General features: G+C 40.7%; 1 protein-coding gene across 7 annotated transcripts in view; it reads right to left on the bottom strand.

Moving 5' to 3' along the window:
- Positions 1 to 25,682, bottom strand: part of ATP8A1 (ATPase phospholipid transporting 8A1) — a 339,326-nt gene that overhangs the window by 76,471 nt on the left and 237,173 nt on the right. For all 7 annotated transcript variants that reach the window (XM_073608500.1, XM_073608506.1, XM_073608505.1 and 4 more), the window contains one exon: positions 17,711 to 17,849. In XM_073608500.1, the coding sequence (XP_073464601.1) occupies positions 17,711 to 17,849 (139 nt within the window). The remainder of the gene's footprint in view (positions 1 to 17,710; positions 17,850 to 25,682) is intronic.

The raw sequence follows: 25,682 nt of genomic DNA, 5'->3' as shown, positions 1-25,682 counted from the left end.
GCAATGGCACCGTCCGAATTGGTGCGACGCCGCATTTGCAGCGGCGCACCGATTCCCAAGTTCCTGTACTACTTTTGGCGACTTCGGGGTGCGATTTCAATAGACATCTGTGCAGAAACCTGCACAGATGTCTCTGAAATCACCCCCGAAGGTGGGACTGACATGCGGGAATGAAATCGTGTGAGTTCAGCTGAACTCGCAAGATTTCATTCCCGTGGTCAGTGTGAACCTAGGCTCGAGCCTAGTACACACCACTCTTTTCTTTAATTCAACCCAGCAGGCTGAACAAAAAATAACTGACAGCTCAGGTCGAAGCTGCTGTACTAACAATTCAATGTTAGTACAGCGATCTCCCCTGCTGTTCTATTGTGTTCTGAGGGATGCCCCCGCCAGAACACTCCGGTCAGCACTCTCAGTGCTTTGTGCACTAGTCCAAATCATTTGATGGAAGGGGCATTACGGTGTGGGGTTGTTTTTCAGGGGTTGGGCTTGGCCCCTTTGTTCCAGTGAAGGGAACTCTTAAGGCGTCAGCATACCAAGACATTTTGGACAATTTCATGCTCCCAACTTTGTGGATAGAGTTTGGAGATAGCCCCTTCATGTTCCAACATGACTGAGCACCTGTGCACAAACAAGGTCCAAAAAGACATGGATGAGCGAGTTTGGGGTGGAAGAACTTGACTGGCCTGCACCTCAACCCAATAGAACACCTTTGGGATGAATTAGAGCAGAGACTGAGAGCCAGACCTTCACATCCAACATCAGTGCTTGACCTCACCAATGCGCTTCTGGAAGAATGGTCAAACATTCCCATAGACACACTCCTAAACCTTGTGGACAGCCTTCCCAGAAGAGTTAAAGCTGTTATAGCTGCAAAGGGCGGGCCAACTCAATATTGAACCATACGGACTAAGACTTGGATGCCATTAAAGTTCACAGGCGTGTAAAGGCAGGTGTCCCAATACTTTGGTAATATAGTATAAAGTGCATCCAGAAAGTATTCACAGGGCTTCTCTTTTTCCACCTTTTGTTATGATACAGCCTGAATACAAAAAATTAAATTCATAATTTTCCTCAAAATTCTACAAACAATACTCATAATGACAACGTGAAAGAAGTTTGTTTGAAACCTTTGCAAATTTATTAAAAAAAAAAAAAGAAAAAAAAAAAAAACACATGTACTTAAGTATTCACAGCCTTTGCTCAATACTTTGTTAAAGCACTTTTGGCACCAATTACAGCCTCAAGTCTGTTTGAGTCCAGAGCACTCTGGAGCAGGTTTTCATCAAGGATGTCTCTGTACAATGCTGCATTAATATTCCCCTCGATCCTGACTAGTCTCCCAGTTCCTGCCGCTGAAAAACATCCCTACAGCATGATGCTGCCACCACCATGCTTCACTGTAGGGATGGTATTGGCCAGGTGATGATGCTTGCCATTCAGGCCAAAGAGTTCAATCTTTGTATCATCAGAGCAGAGAATTTTGTTTTTCATGGTCAGAGTCCTTCAGGTGCCTTTTGGCAAACTTCAGGTGGGCTGTCATGTGCCTTTTACTGAGGAGTGGCTTCTGTATGGCCACTTTACCATACAGTCCTGATTGGTGGAGTGCTGTAGAGATATTATTTTTCTTCTGGATGATTCTCTCTCCACAGAGAAACACTAGAGCTCTGTCAGAGTGACCATCGGGTTCTTGGTCACCTCTCTGACTAAGGACCTTCTTCCCTGATCGATCAGTTTGGCCGGGCGGCCCGCTCTAGGAAGAGGCCTGGTGGTTCCAAGCTTCTTACATTTACGGATGATGGAGGCCACTGTGCTTATTGGGACCTTCAATGCAGCAGAAACCTTTGTGTACCCTTCCCTAGATCTGTACCTCGATACAATCCTGTCTTGGAGGTCTACAGAAAGTTCCTTGAACTTCATGGCTTTGTTGGTGCTCTGACATGCACTGATAACTGTGGGACCTTATATACCGTATTTATCGGCGTATAACACGCACTTTTTTCCCCTTGAAATCAGGGGAAAATCAGGGGTGCGTGTTATACACCGATCCCCGCTGTCTGTGAGGAGAAGAGGAGCGAGCGCCGCCGATCTACACATAGCCGAGTGTACTGTGTACTCGGCTAGGCTCGGCTCGCAGTCACGCCCAGTCCCGCCATTGGACTCTGTCTATTTCGGTGGTGGTAATTTTAAATGATCATGCTGCAATGACACTGGGCAAGGCTGCAATATATACACCTTAAAACGCACCCTGAAGATTCTGAGGCCACATGGAAAAAGGTGTTATGATCAGATGAGACTAAAATTTAATTATTTTTGCCTCAACACCAAATGATATATCTGGCAGAAATCAAATACAGCTCACCATCCAAATAAGACGATTCCTAAAGTAAAGCATGGAGGTGGTAATATCCTGTTATGGGGGCATTTCTCTGCATCAAGGACTAAGCACTTGTCAGGATAGAAAAAAATGGATTGGGCAAAATGCCATTAAATTCGTAAAGAGGAACTGCAGTCTGCTCACATAATTTTTAATAAAAACTTCTTAGTCATTCTGAAGCTTCCCTCCAACCACTCTGCATATTATTTTATATACACTGATTCTGTACTTGCCAAATAGGCTGCAGAAAGCTTCCTCTACTGAGTCTGGCTGCAACCATTTTACCTGTGGACAGCTGGGGCTGCTGCCCGTTTACTTCCTGGATTTACACAGACGCACATCTTCAGCTCTGCAGCTCTCATCGGCTCTCTTATGACTCATCCCCCCTCCCTTCCTAGCAAACGCTCTCGAGAGTGAGCTGTGCATGATGTGATAAGCCTGGGCTTTTTACCAGACAAGAAACAGGAAGTGGGCTGTATAAGGTATTTACTGGCAGAAGAAAAATGGTTTTACTATCCAAAGTTAAAACAACAAGGGCAGAAGATTTATTAGATCGAAAGATGAAAAAATTACTGAAGGTTCGTTCGCTTTAAAGGAAAATCTGCTGCCCTTTTGCCAGAAAGTTGTCAAAGGGAAGAAGGTTTACCTTCCAACATGACAATGACCCGAAGCACACAGCAAAAATGACCACACAGTGGTTGAAGGAAAAAAAGGTGAATGTCCTTGCATGGCCTAGTCAGAGCCCAGACTTAAACCCCATTGAAAATCTGTGGAAATTACTTGAAGACTGCAGTCCTCCAACAGTCACCATCAAATTTAACTGAACTTGAGCAGTTCTGCAAAGAAGAGTGGGCAGATATTGCAAAGTCTAGATGTGCAAAGTCAGTAGAGACATATGCCAACAGACTAAAGGTCATAATTAAAGTAAAAGGTGGTTCAACAAAATACTGATGTAAGGGGGTAATCCTTTTCCCAACTCATTGAATATGTTTTTGATTTTTATTTTTTTCTGATATGTTGGGGTTATATCTTTCACTTGGATGTTATAAGTTGCATTGAGTAAATACAGCTGGATAAAACAAAAACTTTTCATTTCAGGCTGCAAAGCAACAAAACGTGATTTTAAAGGGGGTGATTCATTTCTATAACCACTGTATATTATATAGAAAACATAAGTCTCTTTTTAAGCATTGCTTCAGGCCTGGTCCACACCTTTGCATTCTTCAGTGCGTTTTTAGCTTTGCAGAAATGCACTACAGTTCATTTAACATGATTTCCTATGGGTCACGTTCTTGCTTGCACTTTTGATGCACTTCTGCTGTGTTTTTGCTGGTTTCTTCTGCATGACAACAGATACCTCCCAAAAAACACATTAAAGCCGCTTGTCAAAAAATGCAAAACGCACTAGAAAAAGGCATTAACTGCAGCCTGTAGAAGTGTGAACCTAAGAAACATGAAGAAGTTGACCCCACTCAAAAGGTGTGAAGGAATAAATGTAACTTTATTGAAGATAATTATCCAGATTATGATTAAGCAAATTTGATTCGTGAAATGTGTCAATCTCTGCTGTATCTGCATTAGTGTTATTTTGGTGGATTTTTATCTTCAATAAAGTTACATTTATTCCTTCACATCTTGGAGTACTTCTTCATGTTTCTTTGGATATTCATAGAGACCGTGGACTGGACTTGCACCTGAAGGTTAAAGGGGGAGATTGCTCTCACCTGGAGACGCACAGTCCTGGGCTCCTTGTTTGATCATAAGTGTGAACCTAGCCTTAAAGGGACAATAATAAAATGTAATAAGCCGGTTTATGTAGTCATTTAAAATATTATAGCATAAATATTTAAATGACTATTTTGTGCCTGAAGTTAAAGTGGAGGGCCACCCTAAAAAAAAATTGCATGAAAAATCCTAAAAAAACAAACCATTTGAAAAAAAAAAAAAAAAAAAGTTTAAACTTACCTAAACCCTTGTTGCTAGGCAGTATTCCTAATCTGCCTCTTCCTATTCTGCGGCGTGTTCTGCTCCTCGGTGAGCGGCCCCGTTGCCTTCTGGAAACTGTGTGTGTTCGCGCGTGCGCAGTAGGAAACTGGCAGTGAAGCCGCAAGGCTCCACTGCCTGTTTCCCTTACTTAGGATGGCGGTGCCAGGACCCGAGAGCCGAGGGATGGGTCGGCCTCGGGCTGCCGACATCGCGGGCACCCAGGACAGGTAAGTATTATTTAAAGTCAGCAGCTACAGTGTTTGTAGCTGCTGACTTTTAAATTGTTTTTTTCAGGGACGGAATCCCGCTTTAAAGGATAAGTGCATCTTTGGAACACGTTCCACCTGTTTTTAGGGTGGAACATGCAACATGTTCCAGCATCTGCACCTTCTTCCTCCTCACCCCCCTCCCTGTGACAGTGGGTCGGTATCTTCTGCCTGCACTCGCTGTCACAATTTGAAAACAGCATCGTCGTGCAGGGCTCCGCACACACAGCCAAATCATTGATTCAGTTTCCTGTAAATGAATAGACTAAAAGTACCGTCAGCCACTGTGGCTGACAGCTTGTAGTTCTCAATGAACTACACACTTGCTGGCGAGCATCCTCACAGTTCATTGATCTTCCTGCTCTCAACGGCCTGCCCATATCGGTACAGGCAGACAGCTATCCTGTCTAGCTAGTCTGCAGGAGCATGAGATTCACGTGTGCAACGTACTGCAGGCTCCATAGAAAGAGAAATAATAAAAGGCACATTTTTACCTGCAAAAAAAAAAATGTAAAATGTGCATTTATTATTTTTTTTTCAAAAGGTGAACTTAAGACAGAGATGTTTAAGATAAAAACACCTCTAGAATACTCATGCAATGTAACAAAGGTATGCTGTAAACTATGCCCAGTTTTCTATCTGTGCATCGTTTTCTTACTTTGTGAAGTTTCTGCACAGCGTGGGCATCTGAATCTACAGTGTCCTGCCTGGATTCCATGCATGCTGGCTACCCAGCATGCACCTGCCGATCTCGCGCATGTGCGGTGCAATTTTGATCAGCTTGGCATGGCATAGCCATGCCAAGCTGACCAAGATTTTTCATAGATGCCAATGTTAAATGTTACTGGAGCTGTGCAATGCCAAGCTAGCTAAGAATTTCCATAGACACCATGCCAAGCTGACCAAGATCTCCCAGGAGCCAATGCAAAACCGAAAATGACGCATGGCGCCGCAGCCCCCTAGAGGAGGAAGTGAAATTAGATATAAGCATAAATCAGGTAAGTGAACAGAAAAAAAAAAAATATAAAATGACAATTCATTTTTAGGATGCACATTAGTGCTGCATGGTGAGGAGTGAAAAATGTGGGTGGAACTCCGCTTTAACCTATATTTATTTTATATAACCACTTTGTCTGCACCACGTCTTTGAAAAACAAGATATTAGCAGTGACATAATCAGAACAGGGACAAGGTGAACAATATGGATACCCATTTCAGTGACAGCTGTCAGACGTAAGATTTCCCCTCATTTTCTGGAGAGCTCCACCTAGTTCATGCCATGTCTCTGGGACAGAAAGTGAAGGGAAATCTCCACAAGGGGACATAAAAACAGACACATTCTAATTCTTCCACACTGTATCCACAAAAAAGTGTCAGACACAGTGGTTATAATACTTTAAAATTTAAGCCCAATGCCAAGAATCTTTTCTATTAAAATGCCGGACAGTGTTAAGAGGTTTTCCCTGCAGTACCTTGCAGCCACAAGATCTACTGAGTTGTCTGGGTTGAATGATCTTCAGAGTCATTCAAACTGGGAAGATTGAGGAATCTTACGGTGAGTACAGAGGTCATGAGCATGCATGCTCCCTGAGGGGGCGTCACTACAGTGCCCTCCATTCCATGTGTAATGATGCATTGAGCAAAAGGCAACCATTACAAGATCTAAATATGTGCAGTGAAAATAAACACCACACAGATAGTGTTCTTTTATAAGAATGTACCATCTATTGCCTAAAAACTCCATTAAATGAAATGTCACCCTTGCTGTTAAGTGTTATGTCTAGTGTGAACAGCAAGTTTCTGTTGTGTGAGCTACAGTTAAAGTGGAGTTCCACCCACTTTTACAACTCTTCAGCATCCCTCACTAAACTGTGCATTGTAAACGAATTGGATATTTATTTTCTCAGCACCTACTGTATATCTGCTGTATTCATTTTTCACTTCCTCCTCCCTGGCCATGGCCCATCGCATCATTTCCTGTTTGCAATGCCTTCTGGGAAAGGCGGCAACTTCCTCTGACACTGCCGTTGTTATGGAAACCTGACCTGAAACCTATTACACTGCTTGCGCTGCACTGAGCATGTGCGAGATCTGAAAGGATGAGATCCAGGAAGAAATACAGTCTGGCTTCAGATGCCCACACTTAAGATGGCCACGGCCTGCTGTAAGTTTATAAAATAACAAACTACTGCTATAAACTAACAAAACAGACCTTAGTTTACAGACTAACTTTACTAGAATACATTAAGCTTGTGTATTATATGGGTATTTTTATTTAAAAAGTATAATTTCGGCTGGAACACCACTTTAATATATATATTTCTAATTTTTTTTCTCTAATATTTTTTCCAATATGACTGGTCATTTGAGAACTCATGTCAGTTAAGATGGTGCTTGAATAAGCAGAGATCCCCTACTTTACAGTGATCGATTGTCCAGGACTTATGGGAACCCTTAGGGATCCTACAACATGAATAAGGCTCGCGGTCTTCGTTAATGTTTAAGGCCTCTTTCACATGGACGATCCGTATGTCCGTTTTTCATCCTTCCGTTTTCGGATGAAAAACGGACATACATTCATCCCTATGGAGCGTCGGATGTCAGCGGTGACATGTCCGCTGACATCCGACCCCGCTCCGATCCGAAAAGTGTAACGGAGGAAAAACCTACTTTTCCATCCGTTTTCGGATCGGATCGGGTGACGACGGACACTACGGTCCGTCATCATCCGATCCCCCCATAGGGGAGAGCGGCGCTCTGACAGGTCCGTCGCTGCACAGTGTGCAGCGATGCACCTGTCATCTTCCTGCTCAGCGGGGATCAGCGGAGCGATCCCCGCTGAGCCAGCGGATGTTCACGGGGCGGATCATCACTGATCCGCCCCGTGAGAAAGAGGCCTAACTGTGTGTAAATTATGACCATTTTTCAGAGTTTTGTTGTTATTTTTATTTCTATTTTCCCATATATATATACACACACATACACACATTTGAAAACGTTAAATAAAGATTATATAAAAAAAAAAAAAAAAAAAAAAAAAGAAGAAGAGTGGGACTGTTTGTAGCCAGACTTTAGTAGACTAGGTACAGAAGCAGGGTGAGAGTCCAGGTGTTTGTGGTGGCTGAATAATCCTTCTTAATATTACACTGGGAGATACCCGCTCAAATAGGAGACTATTGTCAAACAGAAATATAAATTATTCTTTCTGCTTTGCATAATACAGGGAACAAACCCTAACAACTTCAATGACCATGTAAGATGAATAAAGTACATATAGCACAGTACATACAGCCATCATCACATCCATATAAGTAAACAGTCACGTTAAAACATGCCATATTCCTGTCTGCAGAATGACAAACAGATGCCATAAAACTGAAATATATTTTAATGCTCCCATACACTTAGAGCTGTAATATGAAAAGAGCCATAATCTGAAAATATGGAGTCTAATTTGGTACGCTATAAAAAAAAAGTCTGCATACTTTAGAAAAAAGACCTGTAATTATCTTCTGTATTTTTAAAGGGAAGCTCATGTATAACCAAGTACGTCAGTGCAAAAAAACCAAAACAAATAAAACTCTATAAACTCAGCACATTTATGCAAAATTTGCTAATTTCTCCATCTTTAAAGGATATCTCCACTTATGTGCGAAAAAAATATCAAAAAAAAAAAAAAAAAAAAAAAAAAAAAAAAAATATCAAAAAAAAAAAAAAATTATATATATATATATATATATATATATATATATATATATATATATATATATATATATATATATATATATATATATATATATATATACATATATATATATACATACATACATACATATATATATATATACATATATATATATACATACATACATACATACACACACACAATTGCTACACAAGTCATATTGTAATTGAATGCTATTAAAAATTACCTTTCCATTGTAATCAGCAACACTGTAATTTTCTGTAAAATGCAATATGGTAACCTGGAGGCGTCCTGTACACAGATGGTATACAGAATGCCCCCAGATATGCCATTTTCTGCTTGTGCAATTGGTTTACTGATTATCCCAGAAGTCTGCCCTAAGATGCAAGTCAGATTTTGGGCATCCCCCTGCAACAAAAATGTCATTTTTGGAGGGATACTCCCAAAGGGAAATCACGTGTAAAGGGATGTAGACCCTACCACTTTCCTCATTAGAACCCTGCAAGTGCAATAGTAGGCTGCATATTTTTTTTTCAATACATACTTCCTTCAATGGCTGCGATTAGGAACAGAACTAAGAAGTTCTGGAAGAGATTCTGGTACCGGAGCTCACAGGAAAGAAAAGAATACAACGAGTACTAGCTTCTACTCATAACTGAAATATCACTTGAACTACCAGATAATTATGCAACCAATACCAAGTTCTGGGCAAAAAGTGTGAACAGATGTATTCCACAGTAATTGTTCTACATAAAGCCTTTTTCAAGAAGATCTTGCCACCCAGAGTCAGAAGGCTTCTGATTGCCAGTTCAAAAATTCAGAAAAAACTTTAGAAAGCAGCGTGTAACGCATCTGGCCAACACTGAGTGATGTGCTTCATCAGTGTATTATACAACCAGTACATTGCCAGGAGGGTTCAATGGACCCAATGAGCAAATCCAGAACAGCCCATATACACGATGGTACCAAAAGTATTGGGACGCCTGCCTTTACATGCACATGAACTTTAATGGTATCTCAGTCTTCGTCCATAGGGTTCAATATTAAGTTGGTCCACCATTTGCAGCTTCAACTCTTCTGGGAAGGCTGTCCGCAAGGTTTAGGAGTGTGTCTATGGGAATGTTTGGCCCATAAAAACATGGATGAGCGCATTTGGGGTGGAGGAACTTGACTGGCCTGCACAGAGTCCTGACCTCAACCCAATAGAACACCTTTGGGATAAATTAGTGTGGAGATTGGGAGCCAGACCTTCTCGTCCACATCAGTGCCTGACCTCACAAATGCACTTCTGGAAGAATGGTGAAACATTCCATAGACACACTCCTAAACCTTGAGGACAGCCTTCCCAGAAGACTTGAAGCTGTTATAGCTGCAAAGGGTGGGCCAACACAATATGGAACCCTACGGACTAAGACTGGGATGCCATTAAAGTTCAGGTGCGTGTAAAGGCAGGCCTCCCAATACTTTTGGCAATATAGTGTACATGAACCCAGACTGAGGGTTACCAAGGAATGTGCAACTTATTGAAATCTCTTCTCTACTGTATCAGCCAACCTGTAATAAAGAGGCCCTATCTGCCTAGGTGCAGACACAGGATGAAACATGAAAATTTAAAACCACTTTTGTGCCACGTGCTCCTAACTTTACTCTGCTGTTTTACAGGATGAGTTATGCCTGTACATAGTGTGGTTTAAAGCTACCTTTTATCTGTGATCAAGTGCTTTGGTTTAGTGGAATGCTTCATTTTTACTGCATTCTGCCAGCCATTATGGTTGAAGCCTATGAAAGCCACCAGCATTTACAGAGGAAAGATGGAATGAATGCTTCGACAGCAGAATCAGATGATTTCTTATGTCTCCCTAGCTTTGCTGTTCAGGCAGCACATTAAAGGCATACCAGAAAATTGATATATCCTACAGGTTACACGTGGTGAAAGAACAGATTCCCATAGAAGCTATAAATTCCAAGATCCATTAGTAAAAAACCATGTGGTTCCTAAAATTTCTCCCACATGATATGGATACATTTTATTCTAGACAATGTAATGCAGCACTATGGAACGGTAACAGCATTACGCTGTGCAATGATGCGTAGTGCTCTACACAAGGACACAAATCATGTAATTACTGATGACAGCCCTGTCTTCACTGCATATTTAAAGGGTATACAAACCTAATAAGTAGTATTGCAGAAATATAGCAAAAAACGGTCTACTATGCATATAGGCAATTTAACGTTCAAACAAGTTTGGACTAATCATGGAAATCTTCAGCATTTTTATTTTAGTTTGCAAAAATAAGAACTTTCTAAGTTAATTGCAACAACCAAAGTCCTCTTTCTACTTTTATAATGCGACTCTAGACCAGCCTTTCACAACCATTTTACCAAAGAGCAACCCTTGAAATTATTATTAAATATATTTTTTTAAGGTCTCTTTTTTAAGGGAACACCTGCTAAAACCAATTCATTGAGGGACAGTGGGGAGAATGCCCCTTATAATTGGTAGTGTCCTTTTCTATAGCTCTATAGTAGCCCCTTTCTACTTTTACCCAGAAATCCCCCCAACATTTTTAAGTCTCAGGGAACCCCTCTTAAGACCAATGTATTGGTGGCAGAGGGAAGAATGCACCTTACATTGGTGGTGAGTGGGAGGAATGCCCCCTTATAGTGAAGGTCACAGTGCCTCCCTCATCGACAACTAAAAAGATGATTGGTGTCATGCCACTGGCTATGCCAAGTGGAACTGCACCCAAAACTATCCAGACACCATCACATTGCAGGTCAATCAGCCACAGTTCAAGGAACCCCTACCAATCCCTGGAGAAACACTAGGATTCCATGAAACCCTGGTTAAGAATGGCTGCTCTAGGCAATGAACAAAGACATTATGAAGTCTTGGTGCAATTCAAGGGATGTTGGGACTGTGATAAGAGTAGAAAGGAATTTGGTTTAACTTAAAGTTTTATTGGTCAGGTTTAGCAAGCTTTTTACAGGACTTCTAAAGGATTATGTGCCGTGTAGTTTTCTTCTACCCATCAGATTAATGCTAGTTTTAAAGCAGAACTAAACCCTCCTATCCATTACAGTCAAGGAAGCTGCCATCTTAGTCTCAGTTTGATCTGCAGCTGCCATGGTGCTGTGCATGTGATAAGTTATTACAACCAACCATTTGATGGCTTGGCAGTAAGGTTGAATCACAAGGCAATTGTGACAGTAAATAATTCATGGCATACCTTGAACATAACTGTTTTGGGACACAGTCAAAGAAGAACTAAACCCATTGATTTAACAGTTTCACAAAACTGTTACATTCAAGGCATGTCGTTAACGATAACCATAACATTTGTGTGTGCTCTCAACCTAAACTATCAATCCATCAAATGGCTGGGGTAATAACAGATCACATGTACAGCACTATGGCAACTGCAAATCAAACAGAGGCCAAGATGGCAGATTCCTTGTCTGTACATGATACGAGGGTTTGTTTCACTTTCAAGTGATACGTTTGGTACTGCTTTATATTATTTATTCATTGCAGCCAACCGACACTACCAGGAAAATCAGAGAGCAATTTCTTTTTGTACGATTTTTTTTGTACAAGTAATCTTTGTGTGAGTCAGTTTTTCAATTATAACAAAATGTTCCCACACAATATGAATGCTGATACAGCTGTGACATTCACGGCATTTCCTGTTTCCATAAAATTTGGCACCATCGCCAGTATAATTTTAACAATGGTCAGAAGGATCTTTTTGATGAAATTCTGTACAGCCAAAAGTCTATGGCAAAGCGCAGGTGACCCGCACGAAAACCCCGGGAACACTACGTTGCAACTGTGCTGCGAGAAAACTGCAGCGCATCAGCGTGAAAGCCCTGTAAATTTGCACAACATATGAATTAGCTGGCTTTTTAGCCTCATTAGGTCACCAGGGGTTACCCATTTCCAATTTGATGTCCAGTTTAATAAAACAATTTCCTCTAATTTAATGCTTCTTACATCTGAGCTCATGACTTTTCAGCACAGGGCCATCTCTCAGCTGCCTATCTAGTTAGTGAGGTAGGGACACGGATGCGTTTATTGAGGATCTGTTCACACATTCCATTACTGATAGCCCCCACCTGACAAACTGGGAAATGCAGAAAATTACTTGGAGGTAATGGTAGTGATGATGAAGAATGGCATCAATTTATTTAGCAGAAACATCAATCTTGTATGAGAAAGGAGGGGGAAGAGGAAAAGGGAAAAGGCGGGACTTTAAATGAAATGCAGGAAAACATACGTCTCCATCCCTATTGAAATGTAAAACTACAGCAGGTTGGGACTTCAAAAGTATTTAATTATAGCCGATCTTTGAATTTTACAGAAATGGAGCCCAAACAAAGTATCAATTGGTGTTTTATCAGCACCAAAATCCCCCCCCCCCCTTTGTACTTCAATCTGTGTGGGACCATGTGTGTGCACCTGACTCTCTGGCAGGCCCATTCTACCACAGTTCCCGGTATGGACACTTTAGGCAGCCTCCGGGTTTGGGCCTCACAGACCCTAGGCTTCGTTCTCATGTGAATATATGTGGTGATAGATTATCACCATTTCTTATAAATTATTTTTTCTGTTTCCATTATATCCTACTGGCTAAATATTTAGATGCACCCGCCCCTGAGGAAGTGGTTTTATCCACAAAACATGTCAGGCATATCTGGATGCATCTTTAATATATATATATATATTTTTTGTATGTTTATCAATGGTTTTAATTCAATATGAAACTGTTTTTTACTGTCCAGATAATAAACCCATATCATTTTTATTATTAACTTATTCTTTGGCCACACTGAACATGCCTTATTTAAAGTCCCAACCTGCTGTAGTTTTACACATCAATCTTGTATTTTAAATTAGGGATCTGTCATATATAAATCTTTCGGTAAGCATCCACCCCCACACAACCAAGGTTTCCACCTTTTCAGGGTAAATGCTGGCCTTATGATCTCTTTACTATTAATAAGCAAGTAACATTTTTGCCGAACAGAGATTTTGGAAAAACCTAGTGAACGCTAGTTTACTCGGGCAGGGGTTGCCCACAAAAATTTGAAAAGGCATGGACATGTTGGCTGAATGATAATACCACGGCAAATGATGCAGTAACCGACTCCTAGATTAACATTATGGTTATAGTATGTTAGTATATTGACCCAATTACTCTCATGTCACAATATCCTGTCATTACAATATTGAGGACAGATTCTCCTGAACTAAACCTCTCCCCCCATTGGGGTATAGATAAAGAAGATTGTTTTATGATGTGCCCTGTTGCGGTATGTTGCCGCATCAGAGGATCTGCCCCTGCGTGGGCTATGTTTGGCCCCTGTGTGGGCAATTTTGTATGCTAATGAAAAACCTCAATAAAAAAGATTTTGCAAAAAAAAAAAAATTTTTACCAAACAGGCTGATAAATTCTGGCCAGGTGGTGACCCCACACTTGGCTGAGGTATGGCAGTGTTAACTGGGTAAGATACTATAATTACCCCCCCTTTTTTTCCCCTCTATTCCTGATATGGGGTAACAAGTGTGTAGGTCATAAGACGTTAAAACTGTTCCCGAAATGTTCTCTGTAGTGCGACACAGATTTACGATATGTTGTTCAATCCTAATTACCCAATTGTCTTGAAAACTTCAATAAAAATCATTGAAACAAAAAACAAAAGGGTATTTGATGTCATAAAACTGATGGGCACATTTTCTTAGAGGGGAATGGGACCCTGTCAGGTAAACTGTACTCGGCCCAATAATTTCTACTGGCAGCCAGCCCTGTGGAGCAATGCAGCTAATGCAGTAAAGCAGAGAACATAAAAGCTTCTCTTACAATGAATTAGCACATTTTTGCAATCAGTCTGTACAACACCTATATCATCAGTCATTATGGTCTACAGAGAGAACATTTTTAAATTCAGAAAACACCCTGTGAATTAGAGTCACAAAAGTTTTTAACATAAATTCGATTTTTAGGTTTAGAACAATGAAAGCTCGTATAAAGCAGGTTTAAACCACTGTTGATGTTAAATACTCCATGAATGTTGATGTTCGATACTCCATGAATATACAAAAAACATGTCACGGAGAATAATCTGGCCACACTGCAACAGTGCCACCTACTGGGTCTTATGGGAAAAGACTGGATTATAAAATGACCTATTATGCAGGAGAGGAAGACTAGAAAGCCGTATGCAGCAACAACCATGAAGTGCAAACACATGATTCTTTTAAAAGTGTTATATGGTATTAAAAAACAAACACCAAACAAAGACCAATTTATACATACAGCTGAATACACAGATGAAATGCATACACTAGCACTATTGGTCTGGAAATACCGTTTAGTCATTCTTCAGGTCTATGCACTCCTGTCAGTAGTATGCTTAATCATTAGTTATTGACCCCAACACTAACCTCCAATAAACTCTTCAGTAGCATACTTACTGTATCCAATACTTAAAGCACGGGTGTCAAAAGGTCGCAGTTCTGTTCCAAAATGACATAATCTGCAAATGCTGAAAACTACTGATCTTTCTGCCAGACAGCATAGCGAGGTTGTGGGCCTACCTGTCTACTACACTTCGTGCAGCAATACTGCCTGGTCTCTAACACACACCAGCCTGTGATTGGACAATGAAGAAGCAGCAGCACACTGATGAGGCCAGTCTTGTGCTTTTCCCTTTAATGTATGATAGAGTGATAGACTGACAGCACTGTGCAAAACAATGGGCTACCCAGTTGCTCACAACACTGGCACTTACACACAGTGTACAGAACTCCATATTGTGCTGCTGTACAGCGAGCAGCAGGTCTAGATTCAGAAATGAACACTACATCTGGCTTTAAATACAGTAATGATTTTTAATGAATACCAAAGCTGGAATAAATGTTTTCTTTGCTTGCCTGTAGTTTGGGTTTTCCATGACAATTCTTTTTTGCCATGTCATGTAACAGTACCCGTGCACACAGGCTAGTGTAATCCGTTTTGTGTCCCTTAATCTTTTCACAGTTATCTAGAAATTCGTAGCGAACAGCTGTGAACAGTGCAAACCTTACTTCACCTTTAGAAGTTTGATCTGCAGAGTATGCTTGCATACAATGACATTATCCCTCCTTTTTCGAAAAGGCTGGAATTATTTTCTATTGGTTAACAGCTCACATGCTTACTACAGACAGACCAAAGTGCTGTAACTTGAAAGATGACAACTAAAATCATACAACAGCCTCTATACACGTATACCGTTGGATCAGATAGCAAACGAAAAAAACAATGATCACTGGATAGGATAAAGCCAGCAGGGACTGGTTGAGATTCAAACCATGTATGGGCAGGCTGATTGTACCCAAGTTGAACAGGAGAATACAGTGATTATTGCTAGGGCATATAGCCGCTGGCAACAGTTGCATGAACAATCCGACAGGCTGGTTGTACCAAAGTTGATTGATCGACGTGGGTACAACTAACCTTCCCATACATCTCAGCCAGTCCCTGCTCAACCAGCCGACACTATAGCTCTGCAGGAGGGATCCCCCCATCAACACTTATTGTGCAGGAAAGAAAATCACACTACCTATGGCCAGCTTAAGTCCACCTGTGCTGCTGACCATGTTTCCTGTTCCATCCCTATTTGGGTTTTAACAGGATACATGGTCACAGTCTGCACCCCCCCAAATTACTGAGTGTGTGTGTGTGTGTGTGTGTGTGTGTGTGTGTGTGTGTGTGTGTGTGTGTGTGTGTGTGTGTGTGTGTGTGAGAGAGAGAGAGAGAGAGAGAGAGAGAGAAAGAGTGTGTGTGTGTGTTGGTGGTGTTCTATTAATTTTTTTAATCTGGTACAGCCGTGCATGGCTCAGCATGAACAGCCGAGCCATCAACTTACAGATGTGTGAACAGCAGACTACAAGTCCCATTTGCCACCATTGAAATTTTTCTCCAGCCCCCTAACTGAAGATCTGTAACTTGGTATGGACCTGCAGCTAGAGGGACGATCTGCAGGAGCCTGTGCATTGCACTCACAATCCACTGATCGCGATTCCAAGACTTTGGAGGCTCCAATGCAAAAAATTACAAATTATTTTTTTTTTCTAATCATTGTTGGCACATGTTTGTTTTGCAAAATTTGGGGGTAAGTGAAATTGGCGCTGCTAGTGTGAAGTATACTCTGGTGTGTCAGGAAATTAATAAAGTGCTTTGTGCACATCCAAAATCCATAGGTATCCAAAGTACCAAAGTGCTAAAGTGCATTAAATCAAAGTGCTATATCGTAGCAAACATGCAATAATTGATATATCATATACATAATGTGAAAATAAAGATTTATAAAAAAATAAAACATCCAAAAAATTCAAATCCAAAACAAGTGTCAAAGTGCTCAAGTGCATTAAATCAATCAAGGTGCTGTGATGTATAACAAATATGCATTAGTGATGCTTCATTTACATAATATCAAAAAATAATTCCATTGGCTCATATCAAATATTAAAAATGATCTCCGCTGAGTGAAATAGGTGCTGATAAACATGCATGCACTCAGGCAGTGGCTTTGTGTCACACACTTGTGCCCCCCTCCTATGCTGCACTCATCAGATAGCAAGGAAGGAAAGCAGAAGAGGAGGATTTCCATTACAGTCATTTGTACTGTGGAGGCTTGTGACCCCTTTATGGGGATTGCTATCTGGTGAGTGCAGCATAGGAGGGGGGCACGAGTGTGACACGAAGCCACTGCCCAAGTGCACGCAAGTTTATCAGCACCTATTTCACACAGTGGAGATGATTTTTAATGTTTGATATATGAAACGATTGACTTTTATTTGATATTATGTATATGAAACATCACTAATGCATATTTGCTATACATCACAGCACCTTGATTGATTTAATGCACTTGAGCACTTTGACACTTGTTCTGGATATGAATTTTTGGTTGTTTTAATTTTTTATAAATCTTTTTTTTTTCCATATTATGTATATGATATAAATTATTACAATATAGCACTTTGACTTAATGCACTTTAGCACTTTGATACTTAGTTTGGATACCTATGGATTTTGGTTGTGCACAAAGCACTTTGATTTCCTGTAAATTTTTGCACGTTTTGGTATATACTGCGACACACCAGAGTATACCTCACATTAGCAGTGGCAATTTCACTTACCCCCAATTTTTCATTTAGTTTTCACCATCCACCTGCTGTTGGCTGGTTTCAGTGGAGGCAGCAGCTACCAATAGTAATTCTAGTCCATAGCGCGGAACTATATTTCCTTGCTTTATGTTTTGCAAATGGTTGCCTTCCAGTTTGTAATGTAGGAGACATATTGAAAAAATAAATAAATATCACTATACCAATATTAATAGCGGTCTCTTGTTTATCTCCAGTCAGAATCCAAATTTTAATGTCAGCTTTCACTAATGTCTCGATGGTCTCTGGCACATTGTCTTGCAGCTTGTCCTCTATGGCAGTTGCTCCAAGTAAATGGAGGTTCTATGGAAGAGGAGAGAAAAATTACATAATATAAAAAAATCACAACCCGGTATGTGCATAGCAGATTAAATTATGAACTTAATTTAAAAAAACAAAAACAAAAAATCTGTCAGCTGAATAGAGAATTTCAATAAAATGAGCACACAATTAAAAGTGAAACATGGAACAAGTGGGATAATCATTCACTTGCTGTGTCATTATTACATCTCATATGAATCAAAGAAACTTATGCTGTAGAAGGAACATGGTGCAGTGGAGGTTTTTTGGCAATTCTCTTTTTCATTGATGTTGCCTGGCTAGTCAACAGAGTGCATTTCATACCCTACAGGCACACATGAAATGTTGTATGGCCCTTCATTCATGTCTGAGCTGCAGTGTACTTCTTGGAACTACAAAACAGATCAAAAATGAACCACCACCAGAATTTAATGTATATATCCAGCCCCCAGGTTCTGCTGAAGCCTGCTGTTCCTGAGGTGGATCATCATTGCTCATACCATGGCTGTCGCTCAAATAAAAAAGCGCATCCAAATGTGTTGGATTCTGAAGATTTTTTAAGCGGAGATCAGTGGTTTAGTAATAAGCATCTTCATGACAGACTCTTTTTTTCACATTTTGTTTAGTTTTGGAATGCCAGTTCCCATATGTTATGATATTATCATCATTACCATCTTAATAATTTGATGTAAATTAAGGAGCTACAGATGCACAACATAAAAAGATTAGCAATAATTAAAATAAAGCAATAACTACAGTGGGGAAAATAATTATTTGATCCCCTGCAGATTTTGTAAGTTTGCCCACTTACCAAAAAAATAAAAGGGTCTATAATTTTTATCATAGGTGTATTTTAAATGATAGCGACAGAATATCAACCAAAAATCCGGAAAAAAACGCAATACAAATGTTATAAATTAAGCTGTAGTTCAGTGAGTAAAATAGGTATTTGATGCCTAAGCAAAACATGATGTAGTACTTGGTGGAGAAACCCTTGTTGGCAACCAGAGATGTAAGACGTTTCTTGTAGTTGGTTACCAGATTTGCACACACCTCAGGAGGGATTTTGGTCCACCCTTTAGATCAGGGGTCTCAAACTGGCAGCCCTCCAGCTGTTGTGAAACTATAAGTCCCATGAGGCATTGCAAGGCTGACAGTTACAAGCATGACTCCCACAGGCAGAGGCATGATGGGACTTGTAGTTTTGCAACAGCTGGAGGGCTGCCAGCTTAAGACCCCTAATTTAGATCTTCTCAAAATCCTTAAAGTGGATTTAAACCCGATTTTTTTTTTTTTTTTTAATATATATATCATACTGTAGAGTATAAGATTTCCTATCATTTGAGCCCAGTCTTGCCACCAAGAGTTAATCCATCTCTGAGCAATCCTCTTTTATTGTTCCGTGAGATAAATCTTGACAAACTGAGAAAAACTTTGTCAAATCCTCCCCCTTGCTGTGAGTGACAGGTGATTTACATCTCTGTGCACTAGCCTAAAGACATGCATTATTTTTTAATTCCTTTCTTCAGCAGCTCTGCAAGGATTGGCTGTTCCACACCTCAGCATGATTTGGCATGCTGAAGTCATGTGGTTACTTTCCTGTCTTTTCACTGGATGTTAAAGATCATAGCAGAAGTTCAGTGTTAGATATACACAGAGAAAATGCATATTGACAAGGGGAGTGTAGAGGTGGGTGGGGAGTCTACTGACATCATGACTCCACCCACCGAGCTCCAGACAACAGACCCACCCACAGAATCTGCAGTTTTTCTGGTCTAATAACAGACAGAGGGGAGACATTTAACAGGTAAAGATACATGCAGGAGGCATGTATATCCTTATAGATAACCCCTATGGCAGTAGTTTAGAAAGGATGACATTGGGTTTACATCCTCTTTAAGGTTTCTTGGCTGTCACTTGGCAACTCGAAGTTTCAGCCACCTCCATAAATGTTCAATAGGATTAAGGTTGGTAGGGGTTCAATTATTTACTCACCAAAATGCAACTCAATTTAGAACATTTGTATCATGTGTTTTTCTGGATTTTTGGTTGATATTCTGTCTCGATCGATAAAATACATCTATGATAATAATAGACCCTTCATTACATTGTAATTGGGCAAATTTACAAAATCTGCAGGGGATCAAATTATTTTTTTTCCCCACTGTATGTAAAATGTACACAGAATATACTGGTAATACATTTTAGCCATGTATTTTTTACAAAAGAGATGACTTTTGTGAACCTATAGCTCTCACTTAAGCTATTATAGCACAGTAGGGGAGAACCCTGCATCCACATTGCTTGCGTGGATCTGTCTTTTTTTTTTTGCAATCCACCCGCTGGTTTAACAAACAAACAAAAAAAAATGTGCATGTATACCATGCTTTAGACTAAATGGGCATGGTTGGCGATATTACAATTTATGAGGCATAGCAGGCAGTATATGCAGGAAAAGAGGGAAGATTGCATGACTGAAAGGAATGTGATGGGTATGGGAGGGGTCAGAATTTGCAGTAGAAGAGTGTAGCAGCTATGATACTGAGCAGTATGTGCAGCAGAGGGGTGTGGAGGGTATGAAGGAAAGTAGTATGTGCAGAAGAGTAGTATGGGAGGTATGATGGTGGCAATAAGTGCAGAAGAGTATTGTAGAGGGTATGATGGTGGGCAGTACAGTAAATCCCTTGAATCACACAAATGGTGATTACTGATTTTCCCATACTTAAAAAAAAAAAAAAAGTAAACGACATTTGGCAAACATTCACAAACTTGAATAATTGTAAAGCAGCTGCATGGGAGCCATGCTCCTCACACAGGGTTTTACAGAAGAGGATTTAAAGGTCAAAATCAAAGCCCAGGAAACAGGCCTACTGTAATGGAAATGGGTGGAGTGGGACAAGGGATGTGCAGAGAGTGTTGTTTGAAAAACCATAGACTGTAAAAGGAGCTGAAGACTTGGTGCTTAGAGGTTAAACTAGTACTTACAGTATGCAATAAAACTTCAGCACCTGGTCCTCAGCCCATGTGCTAAGGAACAGGTGCTAAGGGGTTAGTGCAAATGGATTGGGGACTGGGTGCTAAGGGGTTAATGCATATTGACTGCAGACTCATCACAGAGAAGGCAATGAAGCTAATCATTTGGGGGAAAATGCACGCACATTGCAGACAGGTAACCAAGTGGTTAATGCTAATAAGCCCTCACAAAACAAGTCTCATTATGTGGGGCTGATCACTTAAGTTTTAAAAAAAGTAGTGCGGGTTTGAAAAAAAAAAAAACAACAATTATGCTCACCTAGGTGGATGTAGCATCAATTTGATACCACCAAGAGCAAGATCCAAGCGATCAAAGACCGCTCTCACTGGAGCGCTGGGCTGTGGTGGGGCAGAGCGGCTGGCTCAGGCTCTCAGTGGCCCACTGAGAGGCTGAGCTAGCTGCCGTTCAGGCATCTGGGCGAATTCCGACATTCATGTTGGGATCCTGCAGAGCCTGTAGTGGCTCTGACAACAACGGGCTTTAGCCTGCTGTCTGTGGAGTCTGAAGCACAAGAAGGCAGAATGAACTGCACTCCTGTGATCTACAGGAAAAGCATAGCCAAAATAGCTTTGGCCATACTTCTCCTTTAATGCACATACACTGCAGAATGGTCGCTGATGGGTTAATGCACACATTCTGCTTATCTAAAAAAACAAGCTACAGAGATCTGTGTGCTGGAGGGGCCATTTCACTGCCAATATGTATATAGATAAGAGAGGGGTCAGAAAACTGGGGAGGGGCTACCTTGTTCTACATTGCAAACCAGTCTCCCCCTACAATGCTAAATGTCTTTTTTCCTTTTCCATGGTTGGAAATCATTGTGGCCCGTCAGATAAAACTTGGTATGCTACGGTGTTCACTTCCCCCTACATTATTATTGTTCAAAGACTCATTCTTGTTACCAGTAGCTAAATGACATAAAATTATTTTACATATACTGGAAGAAACTAATTCAGGCCCTCTTTCACAGAACTGACAAATCTGGAGTGTATGTTTCCACCTTCAACCATTCCAATGTAGTCTACAAATCTGCACACTTCACTTGAGCTGCAGTGTGTGAACCTGCACAACGTCAACGGAGTTACATAATCATTCAATTTAGAGGTTTTTTTTTATGGTGAATTACTACAGCATGCCATCACAGGAAAGGCAAGTCTACCTGGCCAGCTGCATAAAAGCAGAAAATCCTTTTTCCACTTCAGAATTGCAGATCTTAGCACTTTCCCTCCTGATGACATGTGGAACATAGTGCAGAGTCCTGAATAAATTAGCGCCTTTAATAACAGTGACTCGTGGAACATGGGCACAGCTGAAAACATCAGTTCAGGAGGGTGACGATCCTTGCTCTTGCAGTACATGTAATACGAGACACTACACTCTTCACTTAATTTAAAGTGATACTAAACACACACTGTTTAATTGACATTGTCCCTTTTATTTCTGTATGTGGATGGTGGCACTGTAATTATTTTAATACAAAAAAAAAAAAAAAAAAAGACATCCAAGTCCTTTTTTTCCCTAATCTATATACAGCTGTCACATGACCCAGCACTTTCCCAGCCTGTCTGCAAGGAAACATGAGCAGGAGGAGCTTCCAGTCCTCTGCTACTGGTCACATGTTCAAAATAAAAAAAAAATAGCATCCGGATACAGAGAAAATAAATTAAGATCACTAAACAGTTTTAAATCTGCATACAAATATATATTTGAAATTACATCTTTATTATTTTTTGGCAACAACACAATGTGGGTTGATTTCTGCCAGTCACAGGCTGTGTCACATCCCTCCGGCCTGTGTTTTAGAACAGGGAGGTGAAGCCTCCATCAGTCAAGTTGTAATAGCTCACCCCTACTGTGTTTAGCCGGTTAGTGGGCATTGAGGAGGGAGGGAGGGAGGGAGGGAGGTAGTGGGCTGTCATTTACCACTGTGTATATGCCCACATGTGTGACTCGATGGTCACATGGGCTGCTCAGATGTGATACGGAGGAAATGCTCAGCATAGAAACTCACTGAAAATTGAGCATGTGCAGAGTTGCCAATGCTGCCCTGCAAAACCTCTAGCTGAATTGGGGACTTGGACAGAAAGTGGAGACAAGAGAGCAGCAGGATCAACCATGTTTTTGGCAAAATACAGAAAACGAATCCCATAGTGACAGAGTATGAACAGTATGTAATACACCATTTATTGATCATTTATGATGTGGGTTTAGTGACACTTTAATGAACTAACAAACTTTAATTTAGGCTTGGGTGGTGTTACGGTAAAAAGCTGCATAGGCAGGAAGTGGCCAGGGCAGGAATTAAACCCTGTCACCTTCAGTGGGCACTACCGCTCGCCGAACTTGCCCATTCTAATGAACGTATTTAGGGGGTTAAACAGGCAGCGTAGAAGCATATCGCCTCTTCACCACCTGCCAAATGACTCTGAAAAAACAATCTAAGTGGGTTACTTATCAAAAGAGCAACAGTCATTGCCGTATGTGTAAGTGAGTCCTTACAGGGGTTGGGCTAAACCATTATTATAACCATTACATCTATTCTCCTTTATTCATATGGTTATTTTACAAGTAAAAGAAAAAAGCTGCTGCTTTAACTGCTTAAAAGGTGTTAGCTGTATTGGGGCTTTAATTTATTGGTCACTTAGAGTACATTAAAAAGTGCTCATTGTGGCAGTGATTTATTTTTTTTAAATCAAGAACAACGTTTATTAAGCATATAAAATATTTGAACAAACGTGTAGACAGTGCAACAGGCACTACAATTGTGAATCAATCCAATTGATATACATGTAAGCATAATATGAATCAGTAGGGGAGCTTGCTTAATACTTTCTGCCAGGTGATGCAGTTTTACCAGGGTAATGGGGGAGAGTGCTGAGGAGCCTGAATAGAAACAATAAGATTGCCACAGACATGTATGTCTAGACCTCCGCATCACAAGTGGAGGAATCATCCAACCATCGGTCCCAGACTTTATGGTATTTATCGGGGCAGCCCCTGTGTATATAAAGTAGTTTTTTGTATGGGAGGGTATTATTAACCGCTCTGATCCATTGTTGTAGTGTGTGTGTGTGTGTGTGGGGGGGGTCCTCTCATCCACTTCTTGGCTATCTGTAATCTGGCGAGGAACAACATTTCCTGTAGAAATATATTGAGGTACTTCTCACCCTCAGAAAGCGAGAAGAGACCCAATATACACTGGCGGGGACCACCTGGGTCCAGAATCCCTGTACAGACGGGCAGGCCCAAAGCAAGTGGAAGGAGGCATCTACAGTTGGGGCATTTAGGGTCATGTCCTGGTCTGTATTTGGATATGCGGTAGGGCGTTAGGTACGATCTGTGAAGAATGTATAGGTGAGAGAGGCGGTCAGAGAGTTTTGAGAGTTTTTGAGATACAATTTTGCAGTTTGTAAGGGCCTCCTCCTAGTCCTCCTCTGATACCGCACCCAGGTCGGACTCCCATCTGGTTTTCAACTGGTTAGTGGTGGCAGTGGCCATAGGTGTTAGGAGATACGTGTAAATGTAAGAAATTAGTTTTTTTGGATCCCTACCCAGTACAATGTCCACCAACAATGGGACTTCGAGGGCTTGGAAGGAGCACCCGAACTGTGTGTTGAGCGCGTGTCGGAGTAGAAGGTAGCGAAAAAACATGTGGTTGGGTAGTGCAAAGTTATCTTTAAGGTTCTGGAAGGTTTTGACCATTCCATTGGCCACGACATGCGAAAGGTATATAATGCCTTTGTTTATCCACATTCCATGATCAGGGATTGAGGTCAGCTCGGGCATGTGTGGGTTGCCCCAAAGGGGTGTGTGAGAGTGAGGGGAGGGTGCTTCTCCGAGAAACATGGCAAGCTGCCAGACTTTACAATGATGGAATAGCATGTGTTTTTTGTCCCGAGAAGAGCCCCAAACGAAGGTGTTGAGAATAGATTCCATGGACTTAAAAATGCGCGGGGGTAGGTACAGTGGGGCATGCCAAAAAACATATAGAAGCTTGGGGAGGGGAATCATTTTGACCAGATTTATTCGGCCTATAACCCCTTGTGGCAGTGATTTCACTATAGAAAGAATAAATCTACTTGCAGGATTAACAGGCAATAAAACAACTCTTCCACAGAAATGGTTAGTGCATCACTAATAAAACTGAAGCTTTGCCATTTGAAATTGGTGAATGTGTAGAATATTTCCAACATGGGAAATATTAACGAAATCTGTTTTTCCCACTAAAATGAAATCAAGATTTTGTAAGAATTTGCAGTAAAAGACTTGACTGGGCTAATGCAGGAATACCAACACCACCCCATCTGGCCACTTAAAGTAGAACTATAGGCAATTTTTTTTTTGTTTTTTTTCCTTATTTTGGATAGAGTAAGGGAAGGTTATAACCCGTCAGATTTTTTTTCGCCATCTGTGTGCCATTGTGGATATTTCCCTTTACTTCCTGTTTTGAAGAAAAAAGTGAGAGGAAATCCCTGCAGATTAAGGGAATTCCTTGGGGACCCCCAGCTCACCAGAACTAGTGTTCTCATTGCAACATTTCCCCTCGATTACTTTTCTGGGGACAACCCAAAATGTTGGGATTTTCTTTTACTTCCACTTTCAATGATAATAGTAAACAGAACATAGAGAGGATGAATCTTCTTAATGGAGACACAGACAGCAATAAAAATTGACAGGTGTTCTAATATATCTCTACTCTATCCAAAACAAAAAAAATAAGTTTTGCCTTTAGTTATACTTTAAGGTTAAATTAAAGCACTGTGCAACATTCCAAAAAGACATGTGTTTCTATACAATTTAGA

This window comes from Aquarana catesbeiana, linkage group LG01, assembly GCF_042186555.1.
Source record: "Aquarana catesbeiana isolate 2022-GZ linkage group LG01, ASM4218655v1, whole genome shotgun sequence".
In the NCBI taxonomy this organism is placed as follows: domain Eukaryota; kingdom Metazoa; phylum Chordata; class Amphibia; order Anura; family Ranidae; genus Aquarana; species Aquarana catesbeiana.
This window is presented reverse-complemented; position numbering and strand designations above follow the sequence as displayed.